Genomic DNA, 14,908 nt, shown 5'->3' with positions numbered 1-14,908 from the left:
GGAGAGAGATCCTGTAATAGTCCAAGAGGGAGATCTCACATTAGTCGTCCTGATAGGCATGGAAGTGGAAGTAGAGGCTGTAGCTTGAATAGATTAGACAATGAAACGAAGGTCACAGAACAGTTTCGGAACAGAATTAGAAGCAGACGTCCTCATTGTGAAGTTTTGGTGGCTGCCAATAAACTTGAGGGTAAACTATTAAGAGGCACAAAACAGAAGGAATTAGATAGTTGGAGAAAGTTGGAGTTTTTTCTGCGATACCAGATAAAGGACAGCCAGCTTTATCACATAGGTGGATTTGTACTGAAAAAGCTGAAGCAAGGCTAGTTGCTATGAGTTTTAAAGAGCAACTGGTTGATACAGATGTTAGAGTGGACTCTCCAACAGCTGGAAAAGTAATCTTGATTGGTTTAGAGATTAAGCAGAATAGGTCTGGAATAACTTTAAATCAGCTATCCTATTCAGAGAGTTGCTCCCATCCTGATTAATTATACCAGGTCATCGCAGAAAGATTGTTATATCTAAAGAACAAACAGAGCAATTGCAAAGCTTGATTGGTCAGTTGAACTGGTTTTGCACTCAGACTAGATCAGATGCTAGTTTTGATGTATTAGAGTTAAGTACTATGATAAAACACCCTAAAAGTAGAGAATGTTTTAAGGGCAAACAAAACATTAAAAAATGAAATCTGGAGAAATGCATACTTAAGTTCCTATCCTTAAGTGACCCAAAGAACCTGAAACTAATCATTTTTAGTGATGATTCACATGTTAATCTTCCTGATGGGTATTCAAGCGCAGCTGGTTTCATCATAATCTGGGTGAAAATGGGAAATGTTGTCATTTAGCTTGGGGAGCTAAAAAAAAATAAAAAGGCTGGCTAAAAACACTTTAGCTGCTGAAACACTGGCACTTGTGGAGGCAGTGGATATGGGATTCTATTTGTTAAATATTTAGAGATTCTGTGCAAAGGGTATACTGAAGGTAGTATACCCATTGGATGTTATGTAGATCATCATTCATTGTGGAATAATGTACATTCTAGGAGACGTGTGAGTGATGAAAGATTACGGATTGACCTGCTGGCTTGGAACAATTGTTGGACATCTCTAAAATTAAATGGGTGGATGCCGTTGTTTTACAGTAAGAAGTGTTAGTACAAAGAAATTGTTCGGTATCCTAGAGGAGGGGCAGCTTGCAATGTAATTCTTTATACAGAATATGGAGGTTTTGATTTAATTTGTTTTGAAATTTTGGTTGCGCATATTAACTCTAAATTCTCTTTAAAGAGAGAAGGGACTTTGTTAACTATATATTTGTGTTTAATTGTATGCAGGTGGTGGGCATTAACTGGGGATTCACTTGAGCCCCTAATAACTAGATACATACTGAAACTATGGTTGTTGGGTTAGGAGGTGCATGCTTGTAATGTGCAATTCTATAAATATAAAAGTGAAGAAAGATTGGTTCCAGTTCTGTCCTTCACCAACTGCCGTTCCGGAGTAGAACACCTACTTACTGACACCACCCCTTTAGCTAAGTGTTGAGCTACCCAATCTTTCTGATTCTATCATGTGGCTGGGGGAGTAATTCAGACATTACCACCCTGAAGTCCAACTTGTAAACTTGCAACTTAATCTTTTACAGAACTGCAGGCTTTTCCTTTTCTGTATCCTTGGCTTCCAGATGGACTACTCCTCACATTCCAGAATCTTGTCCAGTCATCCTGAAATGACTGCCACTTTAGCCCTTGGGAGGTGTGACAGCATCCAGGATTCTGGACACAAAATGATAGTGTCCACCACCTAACTGTTGAGTCTTCTATTATTCGTGCATTCCTAACTAAATTGCTGATCTCCCACCAACCCACCCCCCACCCCATCTTTTGTTTTGTTTTTTTGGTACCGCTGTAATTCACATCCCCCTGCTTTCTCCAAATGCTTTGAGCTTCTTTCCTCAATGGAGGTAAGTACCCCTAGTTCTTGCATTGACGTCTTCTCCTCTTCTGGCCTGTTATCTGTGCCATTAGTACCACTATCGATCTGTTCACAACTTGCTGCCTCCACTTTTAACATCCTTGTCCCCACCAGAGCTCAGGCCACAGGCTATAGTGCCAGCTGGTTGTCCATTGTAAGATCTGGCTCAACCATCGCCAGGAGTATCACCTCTCCCTTTCAAGTTAAATTCTCTTTCTGCCATTTTTGACGTGGTTGATCGCAGTCCTCTTCTCCATGAATGGTCACTCATGGTCCCACTCCACTGTCCTCCGTTCCCTTCTATCTGTCACATACATGCCACCCCTCAGGAACACTGCCCACAAGCACAGGGTCAGCCACTGGTACCCAAGTTTACCCCTCCACCCCCACCATTGTGGCTGAAACAGTTGCTATATTCTCAGATGGACTTTCTCACATCAAGTTCTGGATGAGTTGAAACTTCATTCAGTTCACCTTCAACAAAACCGAGGCTCCTGCCAGCACCTGCCTCTGGTTCTAACTCCACCAGTTTCCTCAGTTGTTATTGAGGCTGAATCCGTTGGTGCATAACCTTGACCTGTCTACCACATATCTAGTCTGTCTCTAAAACCTCATTCATTCACCTCTGAATCATTTACCCACTTACACCCTTACCTCACCCTCAGCACTGCTGAAACCCTAATCCATGTCTTCTTTACCTCAAGAATCAATTTCTCAAATGCTCTTTGAATCATACCATCATAGAAATTTATGGCACAGAAGGAGGCCATTTGCCCATTGTGTCTGGGCCAGCTCTTCTTGCCAGCCTCCTCCAATCACAAAACCCAGCCCCCCAAGACTTTGTTGCTTAAGTCCTCTCCTGTACTAATTTGGGGCATAATCATCGCCCTGTCTCTGCCAGGCTTCTAGTATCACAGCTAAATCTATTTCAAACTCTTCCACAACATTGCTCCGCCATTTTTGATATATTCTGCAGACCTACATCCCAGTCATGTTCTTTGTACTTCTGTCTCTCAATTCCTGCTGCTTTCCTGTTCCACGTTTGGAAGTCATTCCTTTAGTTGTTACGCTCCTACCCTCGAGATTCCCTTCCCAAAACCACTTTGCGTTCACTGTGTCTCTCCCTGTTTTCAAAAACACCTCTTCGACCATGCCCTTAGTCTTCCCTCTAAGCACCTCCTTCCCTTTACAGTGCCCTGGAACAGGCAAGCAGTTGTGTGGGAAATTGTGGTTACAGAGGAGTGTCGTGTCACCCACTGGCACAGTTGGTTGATTGTGAGCTGCAAAGTTGCCACCCTTGAGCATTGGCGTTCATAAAACTTCTAATGAGGAGCCACTGGTCCATAATGGCTTTGAGGTTTAAGGGCACGTTCAGCAAATGTGCTCCTGGCTGGGAGCATGGGTCACAGATGATTCCTTAGTATATAGTGTGTTACGACTGAGGTGGGAGGAGTGCACTGTTAATTCAGTCCCACTTCGCCACAGTCACAACATGTATTTAAATTTTCCCACTTACCAAACCCGTCAATCAGATACTCTATTTTTTTCCCCCAGAATGAAGCACACCAACCAGATTTCTTTAATAAACAACTGAATTATCCGGTTATTATAAACCAAGTTTTAACCAATAATGAAGTAAAACATGCATACAAAATTAAATGCGAAAGCCCCTTATCTATCCTAGCACTCTCGCTCATACACACACTCTGTTACAAAGAAATAGAAGGAATGAAAAATCCCACTTAGGCTTAAAAGAAGGTATGGAAGGAAGCCCTTTGTTTTGGCGAGGTATCCCAAAGGCAGCTGTCAATGGGATCTTCCTAGAACAGTTCTTTCCAGGCGATGCTGATGATCAGTCTAGGTAGGCTTTCCAAGAGATGCAGCACAGAAAGCTCCAGTCAGGCTTTACAGCAGGAAGCAGCAACAAGGATTTTCTAAGGTCTTATAACAGTAATGTAGCAGTAAAGGGTTCTTCAAATACAGGAGGAAATAGTAAGTACTTGATACAGGAATTCTTCAAAGATGCAGGGATTCTTCAGAGAGAGAAAGATATCATCTGTCTTCTCCTGGCAGGCACACAGCAACTTTTATTTTTTTGGTTTGTTTTCAGGCCAAACATTAACTGGCTTTTTTAACAGTTCAAAATGAAACTAAAACTGTTCAAGTCACATGACAACCATAAATCTTGGCTTGTCACTCCTCTGCAACCCAAATCAACCGCTGCTGTTTTTTATTTGAAAACAGATGCCTTCCAGTAAGACTTGTTTACTAGCCAAACCTTCTGTTGCTCTTCCTTTTTTAAAAAAAAAACACAAAGTTGTCCATAATTCAAATATAAGTTCTTAAAACATATTTTACAAAAAAAACACAAGCAATCGCATAACAAGTGTTAATTTTGCAACCCATGCAGCACAGCATCACTGAATTTACCCTTTATAATAAACTTATCATAGTAAACTAAGTATTGTAATTGTCTGTTATTTTCTTTGATGTCAAACCTGGGCCTATTCCATTTACTGGGTCTTTTGCTTAATTTTGCCACCATCTGGACTTTTAGCCTGCCGCTTTTGTGTTCCACTGTAGGTTGGAGGGGCAGTGCGAGAGAAAACTGGGTTTGCCACCACTTTCCGTCACCAAATTAGCGTGGAGCAAGGAGGAGAGGAAGGTGACTGCCTGCACACCCGAATGGGCCACTACCATGTCCTGCAGGGCTTTCCAAATTGTGTGGTCACAGACGGCGTAGTCAACTTTTTTCTGGCCCGCACAGACAAGGTGCAGCGGGTGGGGTTTGACCCCCGGCTGACCAGGGTAGCACATTCAGGTGAGGGAATGTCATATTTGGAACAGATTAGTAATGGGTAATGTGGAGTGAAGCCAACCATTGCCGATATCTAAGCCCATTCACCCCATCACGCCTGTGCTTGCTGAAATGACATCCGCTCTTGATCTAGCAACACCTCAATTTTAAGATTCTCATCCTGATTTTTAAATCCCTCCAGGGCCTCACCCCTCCCTATCTCTGTAATCTCCTCCGGGCCTATAACCCTCCATAACTGCTACATTTTTCCAATTCTGGCCTCTCGAGCATCCTCGATTTTCATCACTCCACCATGGGCAGCTGTGCTTTCAGCTGTCTAGGTCCAATGCTCTGTAATTCCCTCCATAAACCTCTCCTCTCTACCTCTCTCTCCTTTTAAGAGCATCCTTAAAACCTAGCTCTTTGACTAATATTTTGTTCACCTGTCCTAGTCTCTCTTTTTGTGGCTCAGTGACTGACCCTTGCTTGGAGAAAGTTCCAGAAGCTCTGACTGACCTCCAGGGCTGTGCACAGTGGCCATTCTTCATGTGAGAGTCCAAACATAATCCAGGCTGATCCGTTAGTTCAGTACTGAGGGAGTTCTGATGGAGGTACTGTCTTTCGGATGAGATGTTAAACCAAGGCCCCAGCTGCACGTAAAAGATCCAACAGCACTATTTGAAGAAGAGCAGTGGAGTTCTCCCTGGTGCCCTGGTCGCCATTTATATCTCCAGCAATATCTGAAATAGATTATCTGGTCATTTTGTTTTGTTGCTATTTGTGGGAGCTTGCTGTGCACAGATTGACTGCTGCGTTTCCTACATTACCACAGTACACTTCAAAAGTACTTCATTGGCTGTAACAGGCATTGGGACATCTTGGGGTCATGAAAGGTGCAAGAGAAATGCAAGTCTGTCTCTCTTTAGACAGTGAGTGTCGAAAGGCTATTTACCAGGGGACCAATTAGAACTGAGGCCGATTCTGCCCTCCTCTGGCATGCACTCACTTGCACCTTCCAGCAGGGGTCACTAGATTACGATCAGGAGTGGCTAACATGGCTGATTTTCCCCTCCCTCCCTTTTAAAGGGACAGCCGCACCCTCAACACCTTTTAAAGGGAACGTGCCACTTCCAGGTCCTCTTTTCGAAAAGAATCAAGGTCTTAAAATGACTTGCATAGTCATCAACTAAACAAGGTCTTTCCAAGTTGATTTTAACTGCTGCGCACACAAAATGGAAAGGCTCAACCCTTCGAGCAACCTTTAGGACATTCCTGGTAAAGTTGATACTGTTGATCTTTACTGTGCGCCAACTTGAGTTACTCTCCCTATTGATGCTGTGCTCTGGAGCGGGTTAACAGCTGTATCTTGCCTTCTCTTTTGGCAGAGTTTTTTATCGATGGACTGGGCATTCTCCATGTTGGGTCCTGTGATGATGTCACTGTGGACCATGCCACCAAGATCAAACTGCCCTGGAGCAATGTCGATGAAAACGAGAAGACCTATAAAGAATTCCGGTACCCCAAGTCATCGGAGGCAAATGTCCAACTGAAACATGGGCTTTTTTACTTGAAAAACCGGTTTAAGTGTATGATAAAGAACTAAGGGACAGAAACAGACTGCACTGAAAAATGGGAAGAAAGAAACTCCAAAACCATTCTTTCATGCCCAAAGTTGAGCGTGCTGAGAACTCGTTAAGAGTTAAACAAAATGCTTCAATACGTAGGATTAGGGCCTGAGTTTTACATAACAGCAGGAGCTGCTGCTCATACAGTCACCTCATGGAGAACTCTCAGATTAGCTGGGAATTTAGAATGTAAAATGATCTTTACCTGTAAAGGCTGCTTAAAAATAGTCAACCTTAAATGGCTGAATTGTAAAAGTATTTGCATTCCAAATACATTTCTGGGTTAGAGACTTTGCATAGCCTGCCCCTGGGTTGCAGTAATGATCTACCATATGAATTGCTTTGTTGCTTCAAACCAGACTCTACCTGTCCCAGATTCGGCTGCAATAAAAGTCTGCCTCCCTTGTTCAAATCCAACCACACAATCAACCAATAGTCTTTACTGTCTTCCTTATGATCAATTGACTGTAGTTGTATCATCAAGCTACCCTTTGATGCTGTTTATTCTGATTTATGCCAGTTGCTACTTTAACCAAAGGTTTAGCATCCTGTAATAAGTGACTAAGGCACTGCGTCAAGAATCATGTCATTTCCACCCTCTAAAGAATCTGGCCCAAAGGCAGCTGACGTAAAAGCTGTACTTTTTTTTTTAAGGTGTGACTTTTTGCGAGGTTTGACCCTTTTGAGACGGAAACATGTTGAGCGCGAAATAGTTGCATGGCTCAACAGAGGAGCACTTTGGTGGAATTGTCTCGCTTTGTGAGTCTGGAACAGCCCTTTGAGAAAACAAATCAATCGCAGTGGTATCAGTGAGTGCTGGAGTGTGCTCCTTGCCATCAGAATGGAAGGCCTGAAAAGTCTTGCCATTCATTGAGGCTAAACTTGGGACTGGGGTGGCAGACTACAGCTGGTATTTTGAAGTTTGAACAAACACTGTGAACTGCTCCAGAGGCTTATCGTCCTCGGTAGGCATGCAATATATGATGAAAGGTCATTGATCTAAAATGTTAACTCTGCTTCTCTCTCTACAAATGCTGTCTGACCTGCTGAGTATTTCCAGCACTTTCTGTTTCAATTTCAGATTTCCAGCAGCCGCAGTATTTTGCTTATGCAATATACCCAGTTTACCCACTTTTATTGTTTATATTCAATTTACTAATTGTCACTTGTAGCCTATATATCCAGTTCACCTGTCATTTACCCTCAGTTACAGGGGAAGGTTCCAGGCTCTCCCTGAATTTTTTTTTGCAGCTGGGCCAGAGTCTGAGTAGGCCTCGGCGAGGGCCCAAGTCTTCCGGGAGTAGGGTGGAGGGAGGGAGATGATTGCAGGCGATGGCTGGGACCATTAAACAATAAAAACTTGCATTTATATAGCGCTTTTAGGGTAGTAAAATGTCCCAAGGCACTTCGCAGGAGTGTTACTGGACAGAAATCTGACACTGAGCCACACACAAGGAGATATTGGGACAGGTGATCAAAAGCTTGGTCAAAGTGGTAGGTTTTAAGGAGCATCTTAAAGCAGGGAGGGGAGGCAGAGAGGTTTAAGGAGGAAATTCCAGAGCTTGGGGCCCAGTCAGCTGAAGGTACAGGCTACAATGGTGGAGCGATTTAAAATCAGGGATGTGCAAGAGGCCAGAATTGGCGGAGTGCAGAGATCTGAGGGTTGCAGGGCTGCAGGAAGTTAGAGATATTGGGGGGGGGGGGGGGAGGGGGGGTGCGGGGGTAGCGAGGTCATGGAGGGATTTGAAAACGGGGATTAAAGCTTCATCTTGTTGGCTGTCGTGTTGCTAGTTAAATCTTTCTTGTTTAATTTTACTCTCTTCAGGTCTTTTTCTTCCTGTAGAGGAACAGGGGGATGTGCCTCTCTGTAAAAATGCTGAAGGTTTTGTGTTTATTGCCATGTACATGACCAAAGTTGTTATGTAATTCATTGCCTATTTGAGAGAGACAGAGGACCAGGTCACTGCTATTAAACGTTCTGCTTTTATTGGACCTTTCCAAGCAATAGGGGGGCACTGAATGCTCAGTTGGAAGAAAACATGTAGCAGGTGATCGGTGGACCGAGAAGTGGGCTGGACAGTGCTGCTGTGGTCCTTTAGAGTAAAACTGTGTGACGTGACAGACAAGGCACGTACCAGCCAACGTTGGGTGGTGGACTGGTTTAGCACACTGCCCTTTGACTCCTGGGACCTGGGTCAAAATCCAGCGCAGACGGATCAGATGAAAGTCTCCTCTTTCTACTGGCTCCAATGTGAAATGAGCTTTAGGTAGTCATGGCCTTCCTTCTATCATATGGTTGGAAGTAGGGACGTTTGCTGATAATTGCAGTGTTCAGTTCCACTTGTAACTCGTTAGAAAATGAAGCAGTCCGTGCCTGCATACAGAAAGACCTGGACAATATTCAGGGTTGGGCTGAGAAGTGGCAAGTAACATTCGTGCCACACAAGTGCCAGGCGATGACCAGCTCCAACAAGAGAGAATCCAACCATCTCCCCTTGATATTCAATGATATTATCATCACGGAAACGCCCACCATCAACATCCTGGGGGTCACCACTGACCAGCAATTGGACCAGCCATATTAATACTGCAGTGCCACGAGCAGGTCAGAGGCTGGGAATTCTGTCATGAGTAACTCACCTCCTGACTCCCTGAAGCCTGTCCACCATCTACAAGTCAGGAGTGTGATGGAATACTCTCCACTTGCCTGGATGGGTGCAGCTCCAACAACACTCAAGAAGCTCAACACCATCCAGGACAAAGCAGCCTGCTTGATTGGCACCCCATCTACAAACATTCACTCCCTCCACCACCGGCGCACAGTGGCAGCAGTGTGTACCATCTACAAGATGCACTGCAGCAACGCACTAACGCTCCTTCAAAACCATCCTGACTTGGAACTATATTTATTATTTGTTTGAGAGATGTGGGCATCACTGGCTGAGCCAGCAGTTATTATCGTCCACAATTGCCCTTGAGAAGGTGGTGGTGAGCTGCCTTCTTGAATCATGGCAGTCCTTGGGGTGTAGGTACACCCACAGTGCTGTTAAGGCAGTTCCAGGATTTTGACCCAGCGACAGTGAAGGAACGGCAATATGGTTCCAAGTCAGGATGGTGTGTGACTTGGAGGTGAACTTGCAGGTGGTGGTGTTCCCATGCATCTGCTGCCCTTGTCCTTCTAGGTGGTAGAGGTCGTGGGTTTGGAAGGAGCGTTGGTGAGTTGCTGCAGTGCATCTTGTAGATGGTACACACTGCTGCCACTGTGCGTCAGTAGTGGAGGGAGTGAATATTGTCAATGGGGTGCCAATCAAGCGGGCTGCTTTGTCCTGGATGGTGTGGAGCTTCTTGAGTGTTGTTGGAGCTGCATCCATCCAGGCAAGTGGAGAGTATTCCATCACACTCCTGACTTGAGCCTTGTAGATGGTGGACGGGCTTTGGGGAGTCAGGAGGTGAGTTACTCGCTGCAGAATTCCTAGCGTCTGACCTGCTCTTGCAGCACAGCAATTATGTGACTGGTCCAGTTCAGTTTCGGGTCAATGGTGACCCCCAGGATGTTGATAGTGGGGGATTTAGCAATGGTAATGCCATTGAACATGAAGGGAAGATGGTTATCTTATCTCTTGTTGGAGATGGTCATTGCCTGGCACTTGTGTGGCGCGAATGTTACTTGCCACTTATCAGCCCAAGCCTGGATAATGTCCAGGTCTTGCTGCATTTCTACACTGACTGCTTCAGTATCTGAGGAGTCACGAATGGTGCTGAACATTGTGCAATCATCAGCGAACATCCCCACTTCTGACCTTATGATTGAAGGAAGGTCATTGATGAAGCAGCTGAAGATGGTTGGGCCTAGGACACTACCCTGAGGAACTCCTGCAGTGATGTCCTGGGACTGAGATGATTGACCTCCAACAACCACAACCATCTTCCTTTGTGCTCGGTATGATTCCAATCAGCGGAGAGATTTCCCCCTGATTCCCATTGACTTCAATTTTGCTCGGGCTCCATGATGCCATACTCGGTCAAATGTTGCCTTGATGTCAAGGGCAGTCACTCTCCCCTCATCTCTTGAGTTCAGCTCTTTTGTCCATGTTTGAACCAAGGCTGTAATGAGGTCAGGAGCTGAATGGCACTGGCGGAACCCAAACTGAGCATCACTGAGCAGGTTATTGCTGAGTAAGTGCTGCTTGATAGCACTGTCGACGACCCCTTCCATCACTTGTATCACTGTTCCCTCACTGTTGCTAAGTCAAAATCCTGGAACTCCCTCTCTAACAGCACTGTGGGTGTACCTACACGACATGGACTGCAGTAGTTCAAGAAGGCACCACTACCTTCTCAAGGGCAATTAGCCATCGCTAATGGCCATGGCAGCTTATTGCACAACTGTCTGTGCTACACGGAACCTGGGAAAGTTTGGTACTGACTGTGGAACAGTGTCCTATTCCACAGCACTGATATTCCTTACCTTGATGAGTATGAAAGCTCATAGAGTAAGCCCCAATAAAGTCACATTGCTTCTTATTAAGGGGGTAACAATTGAAAATAAGTGATTGTCATGACTTTGCTAAAGTAGTGAGCAGAAGAATTTCATCCGCATTCACCATTGCACTGAGCATCATGTGCTGGGTAATTTCTACCCTTCACTGCTTCAGTTGGTTCAATGACCTGTCGTTGGACAACCTACACTGTGTAAGGAGGCATAGTAAGTTGTATAGATGGGAGCAGAAAGTTACAAAGGGACATTGATAGATTAAGTGAGTGGGCAAAACTGTGACAGATGGAGTTCAACGTGGGAAAGTGTGAGGCTGTCTAATTTGGTTCCAACATTGATAAATCCAAATATTTCCTAAATGGTGGGAAACTAGGAACTGGAGGAGCAAAGAGATTTGGCTGTCTATGTACACAAATCACAAAGCTAGTAGACAGGTACAAAAAGCAAATTAAAAAGCTAATGGAATGTTGGCCTTTATCTCAAGGGGACTGGAATACAAAGGGTTGAAAGTAGTGCTTCAGTTGTACAGAGTCTTGGTCTGACCCACCTTGGAGTCCTGCATTCGGTTCTGGGCACCACACCTCAGGAAGCATATATTGGTCTTGGAAGGGGTGCAGCACAGATTCACCAGAATTGTGATGGAGCTTAAAGGGTTAAATTATGAGGCCAGGTTGCATAGATTAGGCTTGCTTTTGCTTGAGTTTAGAAGGTTGAGGGGGTGATCTGATTGAGGTGTTTAAAATGTTAAGGGATTTGATAGGGTAGAGAGGGAGAAACCATTTCCTCTGGTGGGGGAAGTCCAGATCAAGGGGACATAACCTTCAAATTAGAGCTAGGCTTTTCAGGGGTGATGTCAGGAAGCACTTCACACAAAGGGAAATGGAAATCTGGAACTCTGCCCTCAAAGGTTGTGGATGCTGGGATAATTGAAGCTTTCAGTACTGAGATCAATAGATTTTTATTAGGTAAGGGTATCAAGGGATATGGGGCAATGGCAGGTAAATGGGCTTGAGGTACAGATCAGCTGTGATCTAATTGAATGGCAGAGCAAGCTTGAGGGGCTAAATGGCCTCCTCCTGGTCCCCTGGTGTCAGCCGTGGCTCAGTTGGTAGCACTCTTGGCTCTGAGTCAACAGGTGGTGGGTTTAAGTCCCACTGCAGAGACTTGAGCGTAAAATCTAGGCTGCCAATCCCAGTGCAGTACTGAGGGAGTGCTGCATTGTCAGAGGTGCCGTCTTTCGGATGCAACATTAATCCGCATCCTTGTCTGCCCTGTCAAGTAGACATAAAAGATCTCATGGCGCTATTTTGAAGAAGGGCAGCCGAGGACTTGCCGGTGTCCTGGCCAATATTTAGAACTCAACCAACATCCCGACAACAGATTATCTGAGTGTAAATTGGCTGCCATGTTTCCTAGAGTCGTTATAGCACAGAAGGAGGCCATTCAGTCCTTCAAGTCCATGCCAGCTCCCTGTAAAGCAATCCAAACAGGCCCATTCCCCTGCTCATTCCCCAAAGCCCTGAAAATTTATTTCCCGCAAGTGCTCATCCATTTTCCTTTTAAAATCATTCAGCATCTCCACTTCGACCACTTTTTCTTAGGCAGAGAGTTCCAGGTCATTACCACTTGCTGTGTTTATATAAAAAAGTTCTTCCTCACATCCCACCTGCATCTCTTGCCCAAAACCTCAAATCTGTGTCCCCCCCTCCTTGTACCATCAGCTAATGGGAATAGCTTTTCTTTGTCTACCTTATCTAAACCGGTCATAATCTTGTACACCGCTATCAAATCTCCCCTCAATTTCCTTTGCTCCAAGGAGAACAACCCCAGCTTCTCCAAGCTAACCTTGTAACTAAAATCCCTCATCCCTGGAACCATTCTGGTAAATCTCCTCTGCACCCTCTCAAGGACCCTCACATCCTTCCTAAAGTGTGGTGACCAGAACTGGACACAATACTCTAGTTATGGTCTAACCAGAGCTTTATAAAGGTTCGGCATAACTTCCCTGCTTTTGTACTCCATGTCTCTATTTATGATGCCCAAGGTCCCATATGCTTTGTTAATTACTCTCTCATTTTGTCCTGCCACCTTCAACAATCAAAGCACATGAAGCCCCAGCTCCCGTTGTCCCTGTACACTCTTTTGGCTGCCCGCTCAGTGGAGGCTGGCAGCTGATTTGCATAATTTAAGGTTGTATTAAGAGCCATTTTAAGCGGCCACTGGCATTTTGCCTACGGCGGAGCGGCCCCCCTGCTGCGTGGGGAGGCGGCCTTCCTGTGGCAGGTGGGGTGGGAGTGGGGGGGCGTGGAGATCATCAAAACCAGAGGCTGCATAGCCCAAAGAGGGGGGCTACGGGCAGGAAAGGCAGGCCACAACGCTCCCCCTCTCCCGCCATGGGGTTTCCCCTCCGACCGTCCACCCTCTGCATTTTTTATTTTTAATGTAATTGCCTGGAGGCACCCCCGAGGTCTCCTGCCCGTCTCGGCAGCATCCACCTCTTCTGCTAGGTATGCTGAGGCTTCAGAGCTGCCAGCCCCCTGATTGGGCTGACAGCATTAGGAGCCCAGCTGCTGTACGTAATTGGACGGTGGGTCCACAGGCAGCGAATTAAGAGACCACCAGCGATAAGAATCGCTGAGTCCTACCCACTGCCAGTAAGTGTGGGCTCTCAAGATCCGCTTTTCGCCCTTACGTCGGGGACCTGAAATCCATGGTAAAATTCAGTCTGTATTGCCTCTCCCTATACCTTCTGCCAAAATCCATCACCTCGTGCTTCTCTATTAAATTCCATCTGCCACTTGTCTGCCCATTCTGCTAGCCTACTATCTGTGTCGTGTTGCAGTTTGTTGGTATCATCCTCACTGTTTGCCACACCTCCATGTTTGCTATTATTGGCAAATTTTTAAATTCTACTCTGTATTCCAAGATCTAAATCATTTATATAAAGCAAAAAAAGCAGTGGCCCCAGCACTGACCCTTGGGGCACACCACTGTCTGTCCAACATCCTCCTGTCTGAAAAACAACCATTTACCACAACTCGCTGTTTTCTGTCCTTAAGCCAATTTTTTATCCAAGCTGTCACTGACCTTCCTATTCCATGAGCCTCAAATTTATTAACCAGCCTTTTATGTGGTACTTTGTCAAATGTTTTGTGAAAATCCATATAGACAACGTTAGAAGCTAGATAAACACATGAGGGAGAAAGGAACTAGAATTGCTGATAGAGATAGAGAGGAGTGGGAGGAGAACTACCCAGCTTTTCTTCAAAATAGTATCATGTACAACAACAACTGCCATTCACATCATGCCTGAACTGTAGTGAAACATCCCATGGTGCTTCACAGGAGCATTATCGGACAACATTTGACACCAAGCCGCAAAAGGAGATTAGGACAGGTCACCAAAAGCTTGGCCAAAGAGGTAGATTTTAAGGAACAGCTTAGGTGGAGAGGTTCAGGATGGAATTTCAGAGCTTGTAGCTTGGATGGCTGAAGGCCCGGTGGCCAATGGTGGGATGAAGGGAGTGGGGGAATGGACAAGTGGGACAAAATTGGCCAAATGTAGAGATCTTGGAGGGCCGTAGGAGGTTAAAGGGATAGGGAGGAGCAAAGCCATAGGGTCATTTGGACACGGATGAGAATTTTTAAATTTGAAGTGTTGCCAGGCGATCCACCAGAGAGGTGGGGCCTTGGTTGCACATCTCATTTGAGTGACAGTGCCACACTTTACTGGAGTATCAGCCTAGATTATGTACTTAGGTTTCTGGAGTGGGTCTTGAACCCACAACCTTACATGGAAACATAAAAACATAGAAAATAGGAGCAGGAGTAGGCCATTCGGCCCTTCGAGCCTGCTCCACCATTCATTATGATCATGGCTGATCATCCAACTCAGTAGCCTGTTCCCACTTTCGTCCCATACCCTTTGATCCCTTTAGACCCAAGAGCTATATCTAACTCCTTCTTGAAAACATACAATGTTTTGGCTTCAACTGCTTTCTGTGGTAGCGAATTCC

General features: G+C 45.3%; 2 protein-coding genes across 5 annotated transcripts in view; one reads left to right on the top strand and one right to left on the bottom strand.

Moving 5' to 3' along the window:
- The window catches only part of b4galnt1b (beta-1,4-N-acetyl-galactosaminyl transferase 1b), a 99,928-nt gene extending 93,102 nt beyond the window's left edge, over positions 1 to 6,826 (top strand). For all 4 annotated transcript variants that reach the window (XM_068024703.1, XM_068024704.1, XM_068024700.1 and 1 more), the window contains 2 exons: positions 4,559 to 4,796; positions 6,158 to 6,826. In XM_068024703.1, coding sequence (XP_067880804.1) covers positions 4,559 to 4,796; positions 6,158 to 6,375 — 456 coding nt within the window. In that variant the 3' untranslated portion in view covers positions 6,376 to 6,826. The remainder of the gene's footprint in view (positions 1 to 4,558; positions 4,797 to 6,157) is intronic.
- Positions 3,680 to 14,908, bottom strand: part of slc26a10 (solute carrier family 26 member 10) — a 249,493-nt gene continuing 238,264 nt past the window's right edge. The window contains exon 18 of the mRNA XM_068024695.1: positions 3,680 to 4,268. Within this exon, the coding sequence (XP_067880796.1) occupies positions 4,206 to 4,268 (63 nt within the window). The 3' untranslated portion in view covers positions 3,680 to 4,205. The remainder of the gene's footprint in view (positions 4,269 to 14,908) is intronic.

This window comes from Heterodontus francisci, chromosome X, assembly GCF_036365525.1.
Source record: "Heterodontus francisci isolate sHetFra1 chromosome X, sHetFra1.hap1, whole genome shotgun sequence".
NCBI classification, from domain to species: Eukaryota; Metazoa; Chordata; class Chondrichthyes; order Heterodontiformes; family Heterodontidae; genus Heterodontus; species Heterodontus francisci.
This window is presented reverse-complemented; position numbering and strand designations above follow the sequence as displayed.